Source organism: Diachasmimorpha longicaudata, chromosome 13, assembly GCF_034640455.1.
Source record: "Diachasmimorpha longicaudata isolate KC_UGA_2023 chromosome 13, iyDiaLong2, whole genome shotgun sequence".
NCBI lineage: Eukaryota > Metazoa > Arthropoda > Insecta > Hymenoptera > Braconidae > Diachasmimorpha > Diachasmimorpha longicaudata.
The window spans coordinates 5,149,000-5,174,335 of NC_087237.1; the positions used below are offsets into that span (position 1 = coordinate 5,149,000).

Sequence of the window (25,336 nt, forward strand, 5' to 3'; positions counted from 1 at the left end):
TTCCGCAGGTATGCTGAGAGAGCAATTCATGAGCTGGTGGTGTTTGCTGAGGACAGAGGTGCACTGTTCCGTGGAGTTGGTAAGAATCGTGCCAGTACAGCGAGGGTCACAATCAGGGTACAGCAGGTAAATCTTTATGCACCTGAGATATATGTGAATCATCTACCAGATATTGTGGAGAATTCAAATGCCGATGTATATGCAATTGTGCGTGTTGTTGATCGTGATGAGGGTGTACATGGTCAAATAGCGAGTTTGGATATTGTTGGAGGTGATCCAAATGGTCACTTCAGAATAAGGCCAGGACAAAGACCTGGTGAATACAGTATCGAAATACTTCATCTCTTGGACCGAGAGACAGCACGTCAGGGTTACAATCTATCACTGCGGGCCATTGACAGGGGTACACCTCAGCGTTTCAGTCACAAAATCGTGCCAGTTCATCTCACTGACGTTAACGACAATGCACCAGTATTCAGTCGTAAGATATACGATGTTAGTGTACCAGAAACAGCGCCAGTTAATACACCAGTTATCAAGCTTAAAGTTACGGATGCTGATGAGGGTAAAAATGCACTGGTATCGTTGGAAATTGTTGGTGGTAATGAGGGTGGTGAATTTTATGTTAATGCCGATACTGGTATGTTATATACTGCTGTATCACTTGATGCTGAAACTAAAGCCTTGTATACACTAACAGTATCAGCAGTTGATCAGGGAAATACTGGAACAAGGAAGCAATCATCAGCTAAAGTTAAGATTAACGTTATCGATGCTAATGACAACGATCCAACATTTGACGAGACAGAAATGACCATTGAAATGGATGAGAATAAACCAGCTGGAACAACTGTTGTTAAAGTAACCGCTAAAGATAAAGATTCTGGTGAAAATGCATACATATCTTACTCCATTGATAACATCGATGGTGTACCATTTGAAATTGATCCATTCACTGGTATTATTAAATTAAAACAGCTCATTGACTATGAAACAATGAAACGTGATTACGTATTGGCAGTTAGAGCCAGTGATTGGGGATTACCATACAGACGACAAACGGAGATGCAGTTGCGTATCAAAATTCGCGATGTCAATGACAATCGTCCCCAGTTTGAGAAGATCGATTGCCTGGTGCGTGTGCCACGTTATGTTTCAATTGGTTCAGAAATTATTACAGTATCAGCGATTGACCTCGATGCTGGCAACATCATTCATTATCGTTTGGAATCCACCAACGAGGACACATGTTTTTCACTCGATCCATCTACCGGTGTACTCTCAGTTGTTTGTGATCTCACCGATGTCACTGTCAATGATATGTTTGTCAATGTAACAGCTACAGATGGCACACACTTTGCTGATGTCAATGTCATTCATGTTCAATTGGTTAATGCCAAGAGAAATCTTGTTGCACAGGGAAAAGTACTTGATAATACCACTGCTGCAAGATGCACTGATACTGGTGTTGCTAAACGTCTTGCTGAAGCTATTGCCAGTGCCAAGAAAAATGATCAACATTCTCATGATGATACACAGTCCCTTACACCAAGACGATACGGTGGTAATGTTCATGCACCAGAATTCATTGATTTTCCAAATGAAATTAAAGTCAATGAGTCAGTTAAACTTGGTACAACACTCGTGAAAATACGCGCCAAAGATCGTGATCTAGATTACAATGGTAAACTCGTATACGGTATATCAAGTGGTGATAGAGACTCAGTATTCGGTATTGATCAGGAAACTGGTGATATAAATATCATCGGCTACTTGGATCGCGAGAGAGAAAGTGAATACTTTCTCAATATCAGTGTCTATGATCTCGGTAAACCACAAAAATCATCATCACGAATGTTACCAATTACAGTGCTAGATGTTAATGACAACGCTCCCAAGTTCGAGAAACCATTAGCCAGTTTCAAGATATCAGAAAATGCTATTAATGGTACACAGGTATTTCGTGCTAATGCAACTGATGCTGATCTTGGTGAAAATTCACGAGTGACTTACTCCCTGGTGACTGAAACTAAGGACTTTAAAGTTGATTCATTAACTGGTGTTCTCAGTGTTTTTGGAAAATTGGATCGCGAAAGACAGGAAATTTATGAACTAAGAATTCGGGCTAGTGACAATGGTGGACACAATGGTGATTTACCCTCACTTTATTCCGATGCTTTGGTCCGTGTTACGGTTGATGATATCAATGATAATCCACCAAAATTTGCACTATCAAGTTATTCAGTCAAGATACGGGAAGATGTTCCTGTATGGTGTGTTGTTGCTGTTGTCGAGGCAACTGATCCAGACGAGGGTTCTGGTGGTGAAATTGAATATTTCCTGTCCGATGCTATGGACAGTGAGGGTTATTTCAAGGTTGATCGTGTTTCTGGTACTGTACGTACAGCTCAACATCTTGATTTTGAACAACGTCAGGTACACACACTCACTATTATCGCCAAGGATCGTGGTGAGCCATCATTGTCAAGTGAAACAATGCTCATTATTGAAGTTGTTGACGTTAATGAAAATCTTCAAACACCGGTGTTCGATGATTTAATTGTGTCCGCGAGTGTTTTTGAGAATCAACCAGTTGGTACATTAGTGACAAGTGTTCGTGCTAAAGATGGTGATCCACCGGGTGCTGATTCAAAAATTGGATACACCGTACGAGGTGGAGATGGCATTGGACTTTTCACAATCGACGATGACGGTGAGTCATTATTACATTTTAATATCCATTATTTCTTTACTACTCAACGTCTTTGATAATAGTGCGCTTATCCGGCAAATATTGCCCCCCCCCCTCCCGCCGCCCTATTTTTTCATCTCTTCGCTTCGCTGTGACGTGTGAAAGCCCTTTCTTATTCCCTTCCTTTCACCAACGACCGGAGAAAATGCCCGTCACTCCTCTTAATGACTGCAAGGATGCATATTATAAAAAAAAAAATTCTGCATCCCTTTTTGCATAGAAATACCCTGTGCCAGAGCTGCTTAAATTATACGATCTTTGAAGCAAATTTTTGAATAGATGACGCACACACAAGAACTCCGGTATCAGTGGGGGTAGGTATTTGGGGAAAAAAAAAACGTGATTTCAATTTTTGTGTCGCTCACTAATGGTCATCGAGGAATAATGGGCCTTCGGAGAATACACGAACGATAAATTTTATCAGGCTGACGCCTCGATACCCCAGTCGTACATTTCAAGCGATAAAGCATGGGTTGAAAAAAAAAATGGCAAAAAAGGGGGTGGGAGGGCCCGGGTATATTTGAAAAACTAAAAAAATAGAGAGGTCCACGTAGAGAATGAGTGGACGAATGGAGGCGACGTAGACCACTAGCCCATCGTCCGCGAATCGGTCACCTCCGAGGGCGCATTTTTTTTTTTTTTGACTCCCTCTCTCTTTCTGTCCAATAGTTCACCGAAACCGTCGGCTCTGTCCACCGACGTTTGTTAGGAATACGTGGGTGTATAACAGCACATTTCAAAATATACAGGTATATCCGTGAAATATTGATCTTCCGTCGTGGAAAAATAATACATTGTCAGTTTGGTATGCATATTCAAACGAGCCTAAATATTCATAAGTCACTCGTGTATTATAGGGAACATATCGGTAACAGCTACACCCCCAGTACTCCACTACACCTCTTCACCCCGTTCCCTGTGTTGTACTCGCTTTGGTTACAAACTCCCTTCGTCGTTGCCCCTCCTGACTTTTATCCCTCTTCCTGGTTCTCTCTCACTTTGTGCAGCGGTATCCAATGGACTGGTGGGGATCCCTACGTACCTGTTCTCGTTAATTTACTTCACTTAGCTTAATCACCAAGATCTCCCGTTAGACTCAAACCCAATGAATCATTCATGAACCGTGAAAAAGACCTGTTTAATGCCGCAAATCGTCACGGAAATGCCGTAAGTCTTTTCAGTTTTTTTATTTCTCAATTCAATTTAAATCCTTTAATTTTCCACCTGAGAATTGAGGACTTCTCTGGGTGAATTTTCAACAGGTCAATTCAATTAATTAATGTATTGATTAATATACTCGACTGCTAATAAAATTCAATTCATTCTGGATAAAATGGACTGAGAAAAAACATTTTTTCGCAAAGCATTGATATTCTTTTATGCCTCGAATCGCATTTGGATCGCGTGGGAACCACCAAAATATATCAGATGAGATCAGAAAGCGTAACTTCCTAGTGAAAAAAAATTTTTTTCTCTGTTGTAATCGGCATTTATCGGTGGATATTTTTTATGGAAAAATTTGTACAATCGTTCATGGGCTCTTCATTCACCATTTACGACATTGAATTGAAATCCGTTTGAGCCACTGGCTCCTTTGTGCACCGTGTGTCAGCATCCACAACCCCATCGCATCATATCCCTCGGGGGAGTCGTATCGGACGCCGACAATCCTCCATTCCCCCCTCTCTTCTGGTGCTGCTCCACCATTGTATCCATTGAATTTCTTTCATTCTAACGTGTCTCAGAATCGTTACGTGATAGGCATTCACTATTCAACGCTTAACATCTATATTCGGTGTTATCGCACACATTTTCCAGCGGTTGAGCGGAAAATATCGAACGTCACGAAACGATTCATTTTCTCTCACCAACAATTTTTGGGATATTAACGAATGAAAAATATTGGGAGGCGTTGGGATGGGATAATTGCTTACTGACTCGAATAATAAATAAATCATTAGTAGCACGCGAAAAAAAATTGCTCGTTCGGGAATAAACCGCTTGATTAGGGCTTCAATTCTGTGGGAAATGAAAAAAAAAAGTACAGGTACTTGGTACTGTAATGGCGTGATAATTGCGAGTATACAGAGGTCTCTGAAATAAAAATGACAATGTGGTAAAAAAAAAAGTACTCAATACGTATTTCAACCTCAAGCCCTCTCCCCCCAGCCAAATGCATGGATTCTAATGGACCGTGAATCCGTTGCACGAGGGGAAAAAAACATTCCACGACAATAATGTTGCCAATCAATAAAAGAAGAAGCATAAAAATGAAAAAAAAAATATACAGCTCCAGGGAGAAGGTGAACACGAGGCAATATCGCTGTGCGGAAGTAGCACTATAACAGCAACTTCACAATGTTCAGAAAGAAAAAACACGAGAACGTAAAAACGAATATAAAAGTTAAGTGCAGTGTAATTGGCTTCTTCGGGGGCAATTCCAATTGTAAATCCATTAACATACGAGAAATAGATATTATTCAATTTTTGTTGAATCGATGATGTATTTTTCAGTTGAAAAAATCATGATATTCATAAACATCTTTGAACTTTCGTGTTTCTTGGAAAAATTAGTAATGAATAGATCCATATTTCATGGAACAATGAATATTCATGTTAAGTTGTTCTGAGAATGTAGAGTTCCCTTGTAATTTCCTGACGTGTCATAATTTTATGTTGAAAACTGAATATGTATGATTTCGTAAATCGAGAAAGTCATAAATGTCTTGAATATATCTCGAAATATTTCAATACTAAATTATCAACATCAGTGGCGAATCGAAATTGTCAAATGGAAGTCCTGATGTCGTTCCACTCTGTATTAAACTTGTGCTCGAGTCGAAGACTAAACATAAACATTATCCCACCCACTGCTGTGAACTGTATGCCACGTGCTCCCCTCACCCCAGAGACCTCGCCGAGGTAAGGGAGGAAAAGAAAAACGTACACTTTGCCCTCCTCACTTCGCCTCTCGCACCGTAAACTCAATTATTTACCGAGTTTACTCGTTGTAGATTCTCGCTTTCTCCAGTGTCTGAGTGAATAACTATGTGTTTCACATCAGCATTAACACGATGAAAAATTCACCCCGTGATATCATCGTGTCACTGAAATTTCACGTCATCCCCCTGGAGCCGTTTCATTTCACAGAAATTAAATTGGAAAACTCAATATTATTTTCATCAATGACCTCCCTATTTTCCAATCCCCCACCAACTAGTCAATCTACCATATCCCTCACGCTAATCATCCCCCAGTTAACCCTAAAATCCCGGAAAAAATCCCCAACAGTCACAGTCCTGTTGACACAAACTCTCAATTCCCCCTGAGGACTCCCCCTAAACACGATTCTACCCAAATATCCACCGTTGAATCCACACCTAGACGTAACTTAAGTCCTCTTGATCCCCAAACCTCATCCCAAAACATCCCCTGTAAATCTCAACATCGAAGACGATCGTGGTTTTTGGGCGTTAAATGCATGAACACCTCTTCACCGTAAAACCGACTACGAACATCGCACCACCATATCTCATGAATGCAATTCACATTGTCTTGGATTACATGTGAGCCCGTGTGTGTCGAGGGGCCTCTCTCATTTTGTACGTGACGTCACTTCCGCCGCCCCCGCCGTTCTGCCTCCATTACTGCAGAAAACCGGTATCACCTTTTAGTAAATTCCAGTCGAGTCGCGTAGGCAGTAATTTTTTATTACTCAATATCGAGGGGGGGGGAGGAGGAGGAGGAGGGTTGAAATAAAAGTGAGATATAGGCAGTGAGACACGGAGAGAGAGTCTGTATGTGTAAGGAAAGTGGAGACACTTGAAAATATTTATAAAAATGGCTGAATGGAGGGAAAGAGGAACAAAAAAAAAGTTTTTTTTTTTTTCAGACAGTTGGAAGTCTTTTGAAAGGCCGCAGTGATCGTTGAAGCGTGAATTAAATACGAGCCACTCTCTAGGGCATCCCTCCACCCCCCCCCCTTCCCTCTGGCTCTCTGTAACGTCGCCAAAGTGAAGTATCAGGGCAGATAAAGCCACATAGGGTCGAACCAACTCGCGTAGGGAATGTGTGGGAATGTGTGTTTGGCAATCGTGCTCGTGCAAAAGTTCAATCTCAAACGATATCAGAATTGGTATGTATGTGTATGTGTGCATCTTGAATCGACGGACCGGAAACTCAACTGTAGGAAAACACCACTTTTATCGCTCGAGAAGAGAGTGAGAGGCCTCGGCGTTTCTGATGGCGGAGAAAATACGGTGTGAATACTGCAAGAGCCAGGGAAAAGCTTCTTCCAAGACGAATGTACTTTTATCAGGCGAGAAGCATTTGCAAAAGAAGTGAAATAGAAAAAAAAAATAAAAATAATCGGTGAATTGAAATTTTCCAAGGGGTAAACTACGATATTCCGGGCTTTATATTTTTCATCCCCTCACGATCTCTCTTGTCATCTTGGTGTACCTCATATCAATTTTAATGGTTGCGTCGTGCTTGTCAGGGGGTAAATTCACGAGTGGATGAGGGGCTGGAAAATGAAGGAGGAAGGGAAAAAAAATGAAGGGTCTGTAGGGGTAAGGGGGGAATCCGGGACACATCCGTGAGTCACGGAAGTCCATAGAAGACGGAAAAAGAAACCCTTGGGTTCCTGCGGGCGTCTCTAGAGCGACTACCCGGATCCGATATGCCATACAGGTTCGTGGAACGATCGACGAACCGGTTTTAAATGCGTTCACTAACATCTACACAGGCTCACACGTGTCTATTCATGGTGGATGAAAATGTGAGGGTTGAGATAGAGCTCTTCCTTTTATTTTCTTCACATTTTTTTTTATTCAGTCCCAGACGAAGGTAATGCTGTGGTAAATTCTTCTACCTTCTTGCCAAACGCCGCAATCATTCTTTCGTCGTAAGAAGATCGGAAAGTATTTCATCGTGACCTGCGCACTATCAGGGCTATTTTTCGGGTCTTCCTGGGGTATTTGTTGTATTCACAAGTCCACCGAATTCACATAAAAATTATGCGTCGAATAGCAAATCATTTACTGTTGGAAAGAAATGAAAAAATCGGTAGAAAAATCAGTTGAAAATTCCTGAAATTATTTCGTGGATTTCCACAACTTTTTTATGAACCAGTTAAAGTGAAATATACTTTCTAATCTGGATGTGAAAGACCGAAAGGTCATACATTCCTGGATAAAACAATCTCCCAAGAGTTTGTTAATTTTTCAACCGCTGGATGTTACTAAACAGTTAACGCAGTTTATCAAATACTCCGGTAATTTCTTCTGATTTTTTCTTTCTTGGAATCCGATCAAATGTCTCGAATTTCATGAATTTTATTCGGCATAACCAATCAGTCTACCGTACTCCTCACTTCGAAAATATGTTTGGTACACCATCTGCATTATCCAGCAGTCCTGAAAACCTAGTAAACTGTTATAGAGCTGTGATGCCACTTCTGGCATTCGCTTTACCGCATGAACGCGTGAGAAATACCGTCGGTGTTCAAAAGTCTGGAGTTATATATCATCTGTGGATGATAGCATGAAAAATCATATTCAATGCGTGCATTCAAATGCAACCAAAAGCTCAGCATATCATTTTCCAGTCTGTCATTTTCCTAACCCCAACCACCCTTGGTTACTATTTTAAATATTATTTTTAATTGATCATTTGCGCACCTCATTACGTCCATTAGAATTGCTAATAACGAGAGATTGATATATTTATCAATCACTGGGTAGAGATATTTTTTTTTACAACCACTGTCGGCGTACCACTGGCCATAGTTAGTGGTTGGCAATGGACAATTGGGATGAGTTTATCTTTGGAATATCAGGCACAACTGGCCGAGGGGAAATAACGCTCACCGATAATTGTTATTTCCCAATTAACGATCTAGATGGACGCAGGTGAACATTTACGCTGACATTCGGGAATATTTATCCTCCAGCTGGGGATATATCTGGTGTAGTCGTACTATTATCGATCAGTTAAAATTCAAGTATTTGTTGTACTTGTTTTTTTACGACTAGAATAAATGTGGGAATTTCCCACAAATTTCACGCACCAGAACTAGACTTTTTTCGGAAATTTCTCGGGGAATACTATCGATTCCCTTCGATTCGAGCATTTCCAATCCATGTTTTTCACCGATTACTACGATTATCATTCGCTCGGTATCATTATCCTCCATTGTATTCACACTATAAACAACGTATAAGCCCTTTCGAATATCGTGGTGCAATCACCAATCATTTGTAAATAGAGATAAAACGCTGGAATTTCAGCAATTCACGGGTACATTCGCGAAACTAAAAGGGATTTCGAATGGTCCTGGGTACATTGGCCAAGTGGAGCCACTTGTGATCACTTGTAAGCGAAGTATTATTGAGTTTGATATCAAAAGCTTGTCATCGCTCCGCGATATCAAGTGCAAACGCTTGATAACTTCGATAATGTCACACGAGTATTAAACATTGTTGAATTCCTATCGATATGTGGAATTTCAAAATTAAGATAAATATCTCCAATTTATTGAAAAAATAATAATTCTGATAATTTTGTATTTTATTTCAACCCCTGAATATAGGGTACACTGAGAAAAATTTTTTTTTCAATCGGTTACAATTCTAATGAAGTTCGAATTGCACAACAACAAACAACAATTCGAATTCAACAATTTCATTTCAATTGTTCAATTGTTCGAATTGAACAATTTTTTGTCTCCGTGTATTGAATAAATATAACCTCTCCCCAGTTCAGTGTAATACTTTAAAATTATATTTCCATCGATTATAACTTCAGCTATAAAATATAACACATTAAATGGTGCGTCTGGTGCAATAACCGCCATTAGAAGCACTACATTCTCATCGACCCACATCATCAACCGACAAGAAAATCCCCCTAATGGTTCCCTCCTTGCAAATAAATGACTCCTTACTGGGCTCTTATTTCCTCTCGAAAGTGGATTGCCTCCCATACCCCTACATGACTCCTAAACACCCCTAAATTTTATCCTCTCATTGGTCACACCGTTCTCCCTTGTACCTCGAATATTTATTGAATCAACGCGGGGATAACCCGCATGTTCCAGGGGGAGGACTACATCCACCACGCCCTCTTCGAATTCGTCTCCTCTTCTCTCGCCCTCCCCCCTCAGCATCTTAGTAGCATCACTCGTGTCGGTCGGTTTTGCGGATTTTCCAAGGGATGGGGTGGACTGGGGGTGGAGTTGGCACTGGATAGTTACCTCAGAATTGGTATGCCAGCATGAACCAACACTCGTGAGGCTATATAACAGTATATTCAACCAACAATGCTCACTCTCTACTCACCACTCACTCCTCCTCATGTAGGGAGAACGCGTGTTAAGGTGTACTGTAGCAGGGCGTATGTAACGATACATACTTCACTCTCTCGATGCTGCTAGTCCGGACGGTTGAAACGAGTTGTAGAGGCGTCTCGGGGAGATGGCATTCGTACACTCTCTATCTTTCTCACTCGGTTATTCCAGTGCTAACACTGTTGGCCATGAACGAGCACCAGAGGCGAATGGGCTAGTGCTATTTCCCCGTTAGCGGGGTTTCGCGCTCACACTGAGAAACATTACGGAAATGCTTTCGAGTTATAGTGCCGGCTTAACGTAGAGGGTAAAATCGAGAGATGGCATTGACCACCCGAGAAGTCGTGATTAAAATTTTTTTTTTGGGGGAATTATTGAGGCGAAATTGGGGAATTGTGGTTGTGATTGTTTTCGGTGATTGGGGGAGAGGGAGGACTGGGAGGTTTGATTTTTTGAGAGGTTTTTATTTTTTATTTTGGTGTTTGTGGAGGGGAGGTTTTGATTTTCTACATTTTGCGGATATTTGGAGTTAGGAAATTTAATTATGACTGGGGTGGAGTAATAATATTGTTGGGGATCAGATTTAATGTAAATGTTGACTGGAATTGAGAGTAATTGGGTGACGAATTTGAAGAATTTGGATATTTTTAATCAATGAAATATTTCGAAATTTTTAAACAATGAGGGGAAAAAGGTGAGGTGCGGTAGTGAGTACTGGAGTGTCGATTTGTAGTAACAATTTATTGCAAAATTGGGATAAACTCGATGGAACGATTGTCTAAACCGTTGTTCATTTTCCACAGATAGGATTTCTCGTCGGCCTACGGAATTTTGAAACAAAATGGTGGAATAGTGGGTTTTGTGGTAGAGAAAATTAGTGCTTTTGGGATTATTGTGAAACACCATTGTATAATTCTCCCCTCATCATCGAGTAATAGGTCATTTACCCACTTCAGCTTCAAGTTAGTAATGGATATTGTTATTTTCGTTATTACCCTGGTCGATGGGGTTAGTTCTGTTGGAAACCCAACTTGAGTAAATGTTTAGGTTTCCACTGGGGGTAGATGTTCAGCGATAATTTACCAGAATTATTTAAAGGGGACCGCTCGTCATTTATCAAATTCGGCCTTTCGGTGATGTATCGTGGGACTGGGAGAAGAAATTGGTTACGGTCAGATGGACGTTCTAAATTATTTTCGAATTCTGGGAGAAATTCGGAGCAAGTCACCACCAAAAAATGGTCTCGGCAAAGTCAAGACACAAATAAAAATATTTTTCCAACAACTGCGATATTAAAATTTTAATTCCTGTTGATGTTATCGTAATCATTCCATCGACATTTTCATTTCTCAAACTCATCGATTTGTTGATCCAAATCGTTAATTTCCTCTCATTTCCAGTGGTTGAATTTTCCGGTATCTGGTGTATTCTCCACAACTCCAGTGGTATTTCAGTAATTCAAACTGACGTCAACCTGTCGACCCACCCAGGACGAATCACCCCGCAGAGGTGTTCATTCGTTCTACATTTCTATCGCAGATATCCAGACAGAGAGAATGAAGTAGGAACTATATATCCGCTGAAAACACTTTCGACACTCCAAGCGAGTCAGAGTGAATTGAAGATTTTTATCGTTTCACGATCTTGCGATGAAAAAAACATCCCTTTGTATTGTCTCTTGCTCCTCTATTTCTTAGAATTTTTGACCTTTTTTTCCCACTCCGGCGCTGAAGGTGAATCCTACCCGAGAATATTACCTACCTCGGTGCATCCTCGACTTTTCTTCGTCTCTGACGTACGAATCTTTTAAAGGAAAAAAACTTGTTTTTTTTTTCTCCCCCATCTCTGGCACAGCCAACTGGAATCCAACGATTCCACCGGGTTCCATAAATAAATTCGCATTTGGATTTATGGTGTCCGTGGAAGTTGGAGGATCTACTCAGTTCCTATGTCAAAGTATCGACGAGTTATGGTCGGGCACAGGAGTTTGGTACATCATTCGTGTAGTTAAAGTTTGAACCTATTTTTCAATCCATCATTTTTTTGTTCTTTACATATCTCCGATGACACCAATGACCCCTTTGTAGAGCTTTCATTTTCATGTTGTCGGGGTCATATAATTTTTTTTGTCGCTATCGAGGTCCATTTTATATTTCCAACACCACATACCACGGAAATCCCAACCACTCAGTCTTCAACCAAGTGGGCAATTTCACCCTAACTGCATATGGGATTCCAACTTATGTCTTATTTCTTCGTTCTCTAACGTCGTCGCTACTATTTTCTTTGAATCGGTGGTGATAAAGACCGCATTCTACCCTTTTATAACAAAATCGAAGTAGAAATTACCGTGATAAACTTAATATTTTTTCAAATTGAAAATTCAAACAATTTTTCTGGAATTTCCAACGATTTCATAATTGAAAAATTAAATTTTTCTTTTTTAAACGTGTCACGTCATGGTTAACGTCATTTGTTAACCTCCATTGCTAAAAATCTCCGTTTCCATCTCCAATAATCCACCGCTTCCTCCCCAAATCCCCTCACCCATCAGGTTAACTCGTCCCATCCCCGGCACCTGCACCTGATCTCCGATCTGCCAACCTCAGTTCACTTTCCTCACAAAGTTCAATCTCACCAGAGGCCGCTGCGAGCAAAAAAAAAATTACACTCAAAGCCATTAATGTTAATGAAAAGTTGCTCGGATAGGAAATTTTCCGGTCCTTTACTTTTTAAATGGAGGAATGAGAGCCTTTCATCCGAGAAGACTTTCTTTGGACTCCCCCCACTGCTCCCTGTCTTCCGGCACTTGAATTCAATTATATCGGCTTGCGTACGTCAAAGAGTAAAACACCCGGTAAGGTGTGTTGAATGCTCTTACTATGGGATATGAGCTCCAATGCCTCGAGGTGAAGTGAGTATGCAAATGCCCCGATAGGATTGGGGGAGGAAGGGGGAGGAGGGGTGCGCATTGATATGCAGGTGGGACACATCGACGCGAGAAGACTGGAAATGTAACTTGGACTTGTCTTTTTTTTTTTTATTAAAAGAACCAGAATCATTGTGTATAAACTTGAATGCCTAAATATTCCCGCGCATTCGAGATTACCCGACGAAATGCGAAGTAATTACTTCAAGAAGAGCCCTGAATTTTTGAAAAAATAATATCTCACTTATGTCAGTGGAGTAATTGTTATCTACTTATAACTGGAATTTTTCCCTAGTCATAACTTCGCGTTTGCCCTTTAACAAAATTTCACAAAAGTGAGACAATATTTATTCTCATCAGAATAATATTTCTCAAACGAAACGGAAATCATCTATTTACTTGAAAAAAATTCTAAAAATTAAGGGTTAGGAAGTAGACATTTGGGTAATATTTACCAAAAATCTCTCTTCATCAATCTCTACTAATTTTAATTAGGAGAGCAACCGTTAGGCCGTCTTAACAGCCCCTTTTACGGGACTCTTCATTACTCCCTCGTCACCGCTGAAGTTTAATCATTATCCAGGCGACAATAATAAGCTGTAAATGGAGTTATTGACGGTCGCTAATGATGCTTCGATATTCAATAGTATAAATTCAAAGGAGTTGAAAAGTTGGACTGAAGAAAATGCCGCTGAGAGCCTCCATTGGTGGGCTATCGCGATTTATCACGCGGATACGACATCGAGACGGAAAACGAATTATTCCCGAGAGCCGATGCGGGCACGTCTACTTTTACTTATGGTAAAATCTACAGCAGTCGGTGTTGGTGATGCTGCGATAGGATTTTTTCAATAAAAAAAATATAGGATATACACAAAAGAAATGAAAACCAATGTGTGTCAACGGCCGGATGAATTTAGAGCCGAGCTCTACTGTGGTTTATAGCCTGAGTTATGACGCCGTAGATCAAGTGTTTCCAGTAGTGCATATTTTGAAATATGCGTAATCAGGGGCGATGATTTATCGGGGCGATCGACCCGGTCTATATGTTGGCCCGCCGCTGGCATTTGTTCGGATCGAAAGTTTGTTTCAACTTTTTTAACGATTTCTCTTGCTCCTCGATTTTTTTCCCCAGCGCTGTTTCATTGAATACCGCATGGGGGGGGGGGGGGTGGGAGAGGAGGGGAGGGACATCAAAGGGCTGTAAAACTCCACGGGTGCCGACCCCGGGGAAGACTTGGAAACGATTAAAGTGTCATGGCGACTGCGAGCGGCACTTTAATTGAGCTTTCAAACGTTTTGCACAGTGTATCGATTGATTCGAGGGCTCAAGTCACTGGTGGTGAAAGGCGGAAGGGGAGACACGGTTAATTAGGACCACTGGGTGGATTAACGCGACACTGTGACACCGGTAAAGTTCATTAGATCCTTATTTTTGTGAGGTTTAATTATGGAGATGGGATTTTACAACAGAATTGGAGAATTATTTTTGCGGAATTTAAATTTCTGGTATCGCCGTTTTTAATTAATTTATTTTTATTTTTTTGAGAACTATTGATTTTTTGAACATGAGGGATTAAACCTTGATTCGATTGTTCCATTATTTGATTCAATGTTTTAGGTCTTTTGGAATTTTTAAAATAATTTCTCCGTCTTTTTTGCCGAATAGTCACCTCTGTGCGTTGACAACAACAGTTTAATGAAAGAAAATTATCATTTAATATTTAAAAATCGGTAAAACCATTTCAATACTTTGAGACTCAGACTTTCCTCCCCAACGCCCATTTTAAAACACGTGTTCTGAATGCACCTCTTGAGGTCCATTGCATCAGAAAATTCCCTCAACATTCCTCAGCGATTCTGTTCTCTCCACTGAAGAGGAAATTAAATGCCTCGCGGTGTTTCATTGTCACGTGTTGCGTTTTGATGTCAGACTGATAAAGCAACATCCCTCCACGTAACGGATACCTCCCCCTGGAGACATTGCCCGTTGCGAAACAATTCCCAGGAATGTCTGGTGTTCGTCTTCACGCGAATTCAAACGATCATTGACGACACTGATAAGTGATTCACGAAGGTAATGGCCCAGACAACTCTTCCCCAAGGGTTTTTCACCCTTCTTTACGGTCCAGAAGGTATCTACTCCCCCATTTCATCCCTCTACCCCCGGTCAGACGGGGAAAATCCATTGTTCCTCAATCCACGTAGCGTCAGTATCGGAATTCACCTGGCACGAAATTTCATATCTAGAGGAGCTGACGCCCGCGCCACCCCCTCGTATTTCTCGGTATTGGCAGAGAAAAAAATTTTTTTTTTCCTTTCAATGGAAGTATTTGATACCAACGAGCAATTTCAATAAAAATTTGCAATTTCCGATCGTGGAAAAGCCATTAAAAAAAAACTAGCGTATTTTTTTATCGATCTATTGAAATATTTCCACATGAGAATTCAACAATTTTTAAATTCCTTCGGCAAAGAATTTTGATGCGCCATTGAATTTTGATAATTATTGCCGGCTACTGATTATCCTCTCAAGGTCATCCACATCACGATAAGAACGAGTCCAAGTTTATGAATAAATTCCCAAACCCTCTTACCCAAACCATTGTTTCTCATCTGTTCCCTTTTCCCTGTAATTCTTCGTCTTTTCACGAAACACCAATTTTTGAATCTCGAAATCTCCGACAGCATCCCCTCCTCGCGGATCAACATTTGTTTTATGCTAATGCCACGCGAATCTCCAGGCAATATTCCCGAATGGCGAGCCGTATCGTGAGAGAACAATGGCTCGATAGAGGGTGGGGTTTTTAAGGAAAACCGCTGGAGAATACGCGTCAATGATTTTTATGATTCTTCGAATTATTTGCCAAGTTCTCTCGTGTCTATCGAGGCGTTGGATAATTCACCGGTAATTCATACAGCTCGAGGCGCTTTTTTGTGGGCCGAGTGTATGGGAAATGGATGGAATTGGAAAATATTGTTCTGGGCTGGGTACATTGAATTTCTAGTTGACGCTTGACAGGTGATTTAACGCTGGAAAAAGGTGCGCTGGAGAAATTCTGGGGAACAATGGGTTGAATAACGACGAGTGAAACCTTGGACAGGAAAATAATATCGATAGTTTTTTATTACTGACCTTTGGAGACTTGAGATACTTCAATTTATAGTTTTTTTTTGCGAATTTGACGGCTGTCTGTGGTGCAATGGATGCAACTGATGTGAAATCATTTGTTTTTTGCCTTTTGCGAATAGTTCGATTGACTCCAGGGGAGAAATCAAAACAGTCGTGAAACTCCTGGGGTTTTTTTTATCGCTGTCATCGGTGGGGTGCGGGGGCGAGTGGGGTTCACTCGTGCCACATTTTATGCGATTGTACGGCGAATCGTCAGCGATGGGGTATGTTTTACACTGCGGAAACGCGAAAAAGCCGGATTTTAGTTTCGAAAAAGAGGATAAAAGTTCCGGGGAAAAATCGTGAGTGGGAGGGCATTGACGGACTAGTGCGTTACCGAGTGACTCCAGGACTATGATCTACACTACCGGGTGGCCAATGCGGTGATCATTCGTTGAGATAGTTTGCGAATGAATGGAGTGCACAGTTGATGCATAGTAGTGTTGAAAAAATATAACGAAAGGATTTCGGAATTTTCGATTCTCTGGATCGGCAGAATTGTTGAGCGCTTGAATAACAGATCGATGTGGGGGAATTTGGAGAATTTACGGGAATTTGGAGCGATGAAAAATTTAAATATTTTGAGTCGTCAATATTTTAATCAATTTGTGGACCATCCCCGTAGTTTTAAATAAATATATGAGGTTTTTTAGTAGAAAAACCAAACTATAAATTCAACAGTTAGTCGACTAATTAAATATCACGTTGAAATCGTTTCAACGAAAGAGGAAATTTCTCAGACCACTCGGACATCTTTAATTCATCATAGACGATATTTGCCCCCTCTCCACAATTCAATGTATTCACAGAATAAATCCACTGAGTCTCGAAGTCACCCACCCCTCCACCCCCTCCAAAGCCAGGTGTATTTTAATGGAGATAATGGAGATTATAGCGATGCAAGTTTGATGTTCTCCATTATTCTCATCGCCAGTCTTTACATTCCTGTTTTGTCAAGTACAAGAATGCCTTGAGGCAATCGATCAAGCGTCAATGCAAAAGCCCAACTGCTAAAGACTCCGATAGTGCTCGAGTATTTTTAACAAGGCAACAGAGCCGATGTATCGATTCCCCTACTACTGCCCCAATTACTAGAAAATCCTCTTTGATCTTTCTTGGCGTCGATAAGCTGATAATAATCCAGTGGTAGAAGAAAAATAAAATCTCACTGAAGAGGTCCTTGGAATTTTTTTCCTGTACATTTCTTTGATAACAGCACGAACGAAAATAATTCGATAGAAAAATACGTGAAATATTTCATAATTCAAAGATATCAATAAAGATCAAGTAAAAATTACGCAACTCACTGGATATTATTTACAGATGATTTCGTATTTTTTTACTAGACATTTCACCATTTTTATTAAATCTTTTTTCTTCGTGAGGTGAATATTGTACCCTCTCATTCGCGGCGACATTTTTCTTCCACCCCCTTTATATCGGCTTTGTTCCATGTCTCGTATATAATAGAGCAACAAACCCTCTTTTCAAGGAACTAGTACACCTCTCGGTGTTCGTTTCTTTTGACCCCATTTCCGTTCTCTCAGTTTCCGATTTCTACATTTTTTTACCCCCCCCCCCTGTCCCGCCCCCTGTCCTCGTTATAACTTCACTCCAGATGCTTTCAATACTTCTACCACATTTATGCAGAAGTTGATGTCACATTATCAGAGGTTTTTTTCTTCTTCTCTCGACTGCTTCACTCCTTTTATATTTTCCGGTGGCTTGACATTTCATCTTGCAGCTTACCACGCATCGTAAAATATCCGGTTTATTCATGCAGTTATAGCAACTGTTGTTACCGGGCATTGTTGATGACACGCGATTGCTTTCTAACTTTTGTATAGTTGGACGGATACGAGGGGGTCAGGGGGAGAGGATCAACCAGATGGTGGAGATCCTCAGAATATGAACAAAAATATTTTCAATCGTTTGATGATAATTCCGGGCTCAGACCCCTCTCCTCTCCACAGTAATTTCCCTGGAATTCTTTCCATAAAATTAAATAGTGTAAAACTACCGGAAATCATTTGTCGTGTGATTTTAAAATTCTAAACTCCTCTTCTAAAATAAAATTCTCATGATTCACCCATCGACACACAATAGAATTCCAACAAAAATAATTAACCTGCCGTACAAAGGTCTCGTAATTTACCCCAACTAATGGCATTACTTAAACTTGAAAAGACGATGGCAGTCGATTCGTCGTTAATTCACCCCCTCATAATTCTCTATTTCACGAGTAATCAGCGGTAGGTCATTTCCGAAGTCTCCAATGGCTTCACCATTATGTTTTTTTTTAACCCACTACAAATGCCCGGGCATATTCCTCCCCTCACCCCCCATTCTCGTCAATAAATCCCGGATTCTCCGAAGAATTCAGTGGCTTTCATCGTCTCGGCGTGATGAAAAGTGATTCGAGCAGTCCCGCGGAAAATCTGTTTATCGTCGCAACCACAGCTTCAACGAGAATCTTAAAACTTTCAGCGTTGCTTGAATTAAATGCCACCCTGGGTAATACAGGCTTCTACGGTTAAATCAGGTTAAATGAAAATACCGCTGTCACTGAATATAAAGTGAGACTCAGTGTGTTAACTCTTCATTAAAATAATATATGAGTACGTAACAGTGCTTCATTTGAATTATCCTCCCCCCCCCCACTCACCCCACGACCCCATCCCCCCTCTCATAATTACGCCTGAAAATAAGTTCACTGCATAATTAATTCATTGGACTGTGTTTTAATACAAAAGTAGTTATATTTATATTTTTTTTTATTTCGTCGTTCGAATTTTACTACTTGGCAATTACCCGAACCAATTCACTCGCACATTTTTTTTTCCTCTCTCTCTCTCTCTATCTCTCAGCATTAGTTAATACTTTATCCATCCTGAACATGAAGTCAGTCACGGCTAGATGAAAATATACAGCTTAATTAAACTCCGCTTGGTGCATAAAAGAATTTTAATATTTTAGTAGCAGTTAATTTGAATATCAAGACAGTCGTAAACCTGAAATCATAAATTTCGTCACAGTTATGTGTCAAACTATCTCCTCATATCTACGCCTGCCACCCAGGTAGGAAATGCCAATGTCCACGAAACGGGCCAGGTCTGGCACGAGACTGGCTTGCCAGATCTGGGCCACCAAGCTTGGCCCGAGGCATGGCCAGACCGGCAAAGAGCATGGCTTGCCAGGCTTGGGTCACTAAGCTTGGCCCGTGGTATGGCCAGACTGGCAAAGAGCACGGTTTGCCGGGCTTGGGCAACCACGCTTGACCCGAGGTATGGCCAGACTGGTAAAGAGCATGGCTTGCCAGGCTTGGGTCACCAAGCTTGCCCCGAGACATGGCCAGGCAGACAAGGGGCATGGTTTGCCAGGCTTGGGTCCCATATGGAACAGCATTCCAAAAATTGAATTCTCATGGGGAATGTTCCTTCACTAAATTTTTCGTCCTTTGATTCTCCTTCTTCCGAAGGTACCATTATTTCTTCTGAACATACTATTTCAGGGGAAAATATGCGTGGATATCACCGTATACCACACATTCTATGACAACAGCCCGTAAGATGGCGTGTTGAGTAGTCTGATTGTGGCAGTAGACATGAGTGTCGTGTGCGGCAATTTATTATTTTAATATTACTCTTTTACTATTGTAATATGTCTCAGAGTTCATATTCACGGGTTAAAAAATACAGACATTTTCATCAACTGAAGAAAAAAGAATCTGTAAACGTAGAAGGCGCTAAAGAAAAAACTCCGGATTACAGTGAACGCAATAATGCCGATGAGGAAGAGGTTAGTTTGCCAACAGCCAATGAAATAACTATCCGTAGTGGATCTATTGTGGATCAAATTAGTGGAGATGTCGATGTTCGACATCTCGATGATAATGCTAGTGCTTGTGGTGATAGTTGGTCGGGTGGTGATGGTGATTGTGGCTCGTATAAGCATCTTAATGATTGCATCAGTGAATCCAATAGCAGCGTTGGAGACAGGGATGAACCAATTCTTGGGGGTTTATAGTTGATAATACTTCATTTTTCCGGGATAAATGGAATTGTAAAATCACTGTGTTAATATGACTCCATTAGTTCATTTTCGTAATTGTATTAGTTGTGATATTCTTGATAAAAGGTACGATTAATAGGAAAAGTTTATATTATCAATATATTTTTATCGCGAGGCGTTTCATTGGGCAGAATATATATTAATATATGAATATTGTTTAGTATTCGGCTGTCATTGAAGTATTAATTATATTTATTATATTTCTCCTGGCGAGGTCGGAAATCCAGAAGATGGAAATAACAATTGGAAAATGTGATGTATCTTAGCATAATAAAGTATTTTCTATGTCATTTCCTCATAAGTTAGATCACGGGAATAAATATCCGTTGTTGGTTCAGGGATTAAATATTATGTCCAAAAGTTTAAAGGGAAAAATAATAAGTGGATTTTTAATTTTTAAGAAAAATTCTAATGAAAGTAATTTCAGCCATTGAGAGCTGTTTTCAGTATTTGGTGATTCAAGTCAAATAATATTTATAAGGTTGAAGTTTCACAATCGGACTGCGTCCATATTCCCCAAAGATTTCAAATTTAAGGGTTGAAATTAATTAGTTATATGTAATCCTATCCAAGACTTTTTTATATTTCTAAGTTTGTTTGAAAGAGTGAATATAATAAGCAATATTATATAGAACTAGCACACAATCAATGCAACTAAATATCATTCTGTGTTCCGGAGTTGCAGATGGAGAAGACATTATTGTAAAAAAAGGACGTCTTTCCGAGATGAAAAAATAATTCTTATCAGGATAATTCGTATCAGCAATTGTCTATGGATATAAGAATTAATTCTTATCATCCATAGCGGAATAAATTATCCATAATATTGCTATTATAATGACTGTTTTCATGCTTGAATTGAAGCACGATAATTTATCAATTCTAAACTACTAATTTAAAAAATAACATTGGTGCGTTATTTTGTTGGATATTTTGTTAATACAATCTTCGAATTCTGAAGACTGACTGCTAATATTATTAGATTGTAAGAGAGAGTTTATTAAGACTTAATATGGTATGTCGTATTAAATTTCGGATTCAAATGATCTACGTAGATTATTTATTTTAAAAGCGGATGAAAATAATCCACAAAAGATTTTTCTACAATTTATACCTGCAATCATTTTTTTGAGTTTTCATATTCTGTTCGCGGAAAAATCTCATAGTTGTGATTATCTTTCATGAAAATTGGAGATACAAACACTGCATATCTTTAACTGTTCAACCAAAATCGGATGAAAACATGTACTATGTCGATAGGAGGAAAAAAGTTTTTGATTGGCTGAGTTTTTTTGTCAATAGATTTAATAAATTTAAATATAAGTTTTGTCACATAATAAAACTGTTTTCTGTATAATGTTGAAGGTAATAAATACATGTCTGCTTATCAGATATACCGTTCATATATTTATTGGTGATTCTGAACCCAATACAGGCAACGGTTGGAGCCTGGCCACAGCTCTGGTCGTAAATCTGGGCCAATTTCGGGCCGAATGGTCAGCCCAGAATGCGGCCAAAGTTCGGCAATAGGTCTGGGCCAATTTCGGGCCGAATGGTAAGCCCAGAGTGCGGCCAAAGTTCGGCAACAGGCCTGGGCCAATTTCGGGCCGAATGGTAAGCCCAGAGTGCGGCCAAAGTACGGCGACCGAAGTCTGGCCAAAGTTCGGTCCCAGGCCTGGCCCCGTGTTATCATCCCAGGGTCTAGCCAAGTTCGGCGCGAGTTTGGCTGGAGCCCGGGTGCCGAGCTACGGCAGCTCGGCGGCCGTGCTTGTACCAAGGTTGGCCCATTCGTTTTTTCCTACCTGGGCAGTTGGAATTGTTTCGCCAATGGTTTTCACTCCGCACTGACTGTATGAAACGAATCAAATCGGTGTAAGTGTGAAGGGGTGGCGGGGAGGGGGGGGGGGGTAAGAGGGGACGATTGAGGGACTTGGGAGTTCTAGGCGCAAGGTAGCCCCAGTGCTGGTGTGATTAAGCGATCCGAGGCAAACACTATTAATTCAACGGGTTCAGCTTCAACGAAGCTTGCCACCTCCTCTACGACTGGTCCACGGATGAATGAGAATATGCACAGCTATACCGTTGACGGTAAACGTACGCGGTAACAGAATGATTAATCTTACGAAAATGTTGGGGGAATATTTGTGGCTTGAGACAAACACGAGTTAAGGTTTTATTTCGAGTCGAGGAGTGCTCAGGATTTTTTTATTTATGGGGACAATTGTGTGGATGTGTCGCATTTGTCAGGTGTTCTGGGGGAAAATTGGGGAGAGTAGGGAAAAAAAATCAGGAGACATTATCGTGCCCGCAGGGGTCAATTGGTCAGTTTGGACTGAACCAGGAAAATTCAGGATTTTTTCCTGTATTGAAATTAGACGGAAAATGTTGGAAATCTATCAGCGAGTGATCAACATAGTTGTAGATACACATGATTCCCACAACCGGAAGTCATTAATTGTTTGGTGGGCTCGGGGTAGACAACGTCACACAGGCAATGGCAAGGAATGCAATTAAGTCGAGTTATCATCGCCTCGACGAGTTCGTTATAGCGTCGCGGACACGTCTCGTTACCTCACGCCAAAACCCGTCCAATGGCCCGTTTCAGGGAGCGTGTGTACCAAACAACTCTCAACTGAAATTATCTCGATCGTGTAAATTATTAAAGGCTAAATTACATACCGCGAGTCAAATTTCCGAGGGATCTGTCGCCAGTGGTTTTTTTCCCCTCCGTCAATGCGTGTAATGAGATTTACTCTTGTCGGATAATAATAAAATCTGGTTTATTTACTCCAGTTTTTTTTTTCTGTCAAAGGTATCGACATCACTCGGGTGTTGGTAATTAAAATTATGAAGATCGTTTGTCGTGAGTGGTGAGTGGGAGACGGAAATCGCAGTCATGCGACGAATTCTCGAACTACAGTTATCAGATGTTTCACTGTCACAGCAACATTTCAATTTTCATTCGTGTGAACAGTTTCTACATGTGATTTTTGAGAAATAAAACCACTCGAAGTTGCAATTAAAATGATAAAATCCCTGATACTTGTTAATGTTAAATAAAAATACGGGAGTGAGAGGGAGAGGGAGAGAGAGATCAGAATGAAGTCCCCCGGGTGCTTTGCACTTATCACAAGTGGAATTAACTGAACATGGAACGTGGTGTGGCGCCAGTGTCGTGGCCCAGGGTCTACACCATTGATGATTGTGGAATGTCACGCGAGAAGCAGGAGAAACTCTCAACGGTACAATATTTCCTGGTTGACAAGGAGGGGTTGGATTTTTTTTTCTGCGTGACAACGTCTGTGGTTTGGTTTCAATCCCAGTTGAGGGATCATTTTAGGAAATGACCCGGTGTTCAGGGCCAACTATAGGCCTTGTACGAAAACCTAGACACTCTCATACCATCCAAGGTCTTTTATCATCATCTATCACCAATTTTTCCGATTCCAAAAACCGCGGAAAAATCCAGGAAATTTGTAAAAATCGTGGGGAAGTTCAGGGAGGTTCTGAACACCTCTAGAGAGATCAGGGATTTTTTTTTTTAATCAGGGGATTGTCAGGTGCATGGAGGGTATGCAATACACCCTAGATGACGTAAATTTATTAAAGTTCACTCACAAAATCGCGAGACAGTCGTTTACAATTTTTTCCCAACTACCAGACTTGACGAAAAAATAAAATTCACAGGACTCAAAGGGCTATTTCTAAAACATCTTCGGGTGGCCGATCTCCTTTGTACCCGTCTCTGATGGCACAAGCTAATTACTATCTTCTGGTTGTTGCAAAATGCCATCGTTCGACGACAAAAAGCGAGACTTCATTAGACGACTATTAATAAACCTGATCTAACACCACTTGGAAATAACAAACGCCTCGTATAAACTTCCACGCATGTCACTCACCCCCCTCCAGCTCTCCCCCTTCACCCCCTGACTTATTTGAAGAGTTATAATTAGCTTCTCACTGACCTGTCAGATATTCCCCTCGTTCTGGATGAAATTTAATTCGCGAAAATTCACCGATGAAGTTATTTCATGGAGATGACGTTTTTTCACGGTTATTTAGTAAATTATTCTGTTAATGTCCATCAATTTATCCACGGTACAGAGGGAACGACGTGCTACGATACAATGAGTTTATCGGTAAATTCCCGTCGGAAGAAACGGTATCGAATATTCGTGCGTTGTAAATCGCATTCGTTTCGGTGCAATGTGTGTCCGATCGACAATATTTTTCTCACTCGCAATTATTAGCTTTCCGTACGCCTGGAAACGATTAACCCCGTTACGTGTCGAGACTATCGTATGACTGGCTCTCATTATATTCCCTGGAAAATGGTTTTGTGATTTAAAATATTGAGGGGGGTATGAGGGAGGTAAAAAAAGGGGTGAATGGGAACTTCATTGGCAGTTGAAAGTTGCCATTTCATTATGAAGATGGTACCGAGGGGAGGCTGAAATTATCGGTCGGGTTTCCAGGGGTTATACTCTGATGTTCACTCAAACATTGAACGTGACGAGCCTGCCGAACACTCCGTGACACAACACGTCAGTCTACTCTCAGGGACACGATAAAACTTCATTATGAATTCGTCGTATTTCCATAAAAGCGATTAACATTCGTACGTTTGGCGATTGAATAATTAGAGGAGATCTAGTTAATTAGTATACTCCATCGGTCATGAGAGAGAATGGGGGATGTGGAGTAATCGGAAATGGGTCGGTATTTAGATAGATAAAATGACAGGTTGGAAATTGGGGCATTTTGGTCCACGTCCGGAATGTATGTATGTGCCTGTTGCAGGAATAGATTATAAATTATCGTCAATTTTTGAACCGGATTTTTTTTTACCTACGTCAAGTACAAATTGGAGAGAAAATTGAAAGTCTGAAACAGTTTGATGACTCCGGTCTAGAAATATTGGAGCAAAATCGATGATAAAAGAATATAAAACCTTCAATTTTTTTTTTCAATATCCATCTCCCGTTGATTTCACATTTTTTTTGACAGAAATAAAACATATGTATTTCAATTGTGAAGTCACTATCGGAGTAACGAAGGTGC

At 40.5% G+C, this 25,336-nt stretch overlaps 1 protein-coding gene across 5 annotated transcripts in view; it reads left to right on the forward strand.

Moving 5' to 3' along the window:
• Kug (kugelei) overlaps positions 1–25,336 on the forward strand; it is a 158,065-nt gene that overhangs the window by 53,279 nt on the left and 79,450 nt on the right. For all 5 annotated transcript variants that reach the window (XM_064132427.1, XM_064132431.1, XM_064132428.1 and 2 more), the window contains exon 3: positions 9–2,713. In XM_064132427.1, the coding sequence (XP_063988497.1) occupies positions 9–2,713 (2,705 nt within the window). The remainder of the gene's footprint in view (positions 1–8; positions 2,714–25,336) is intronic.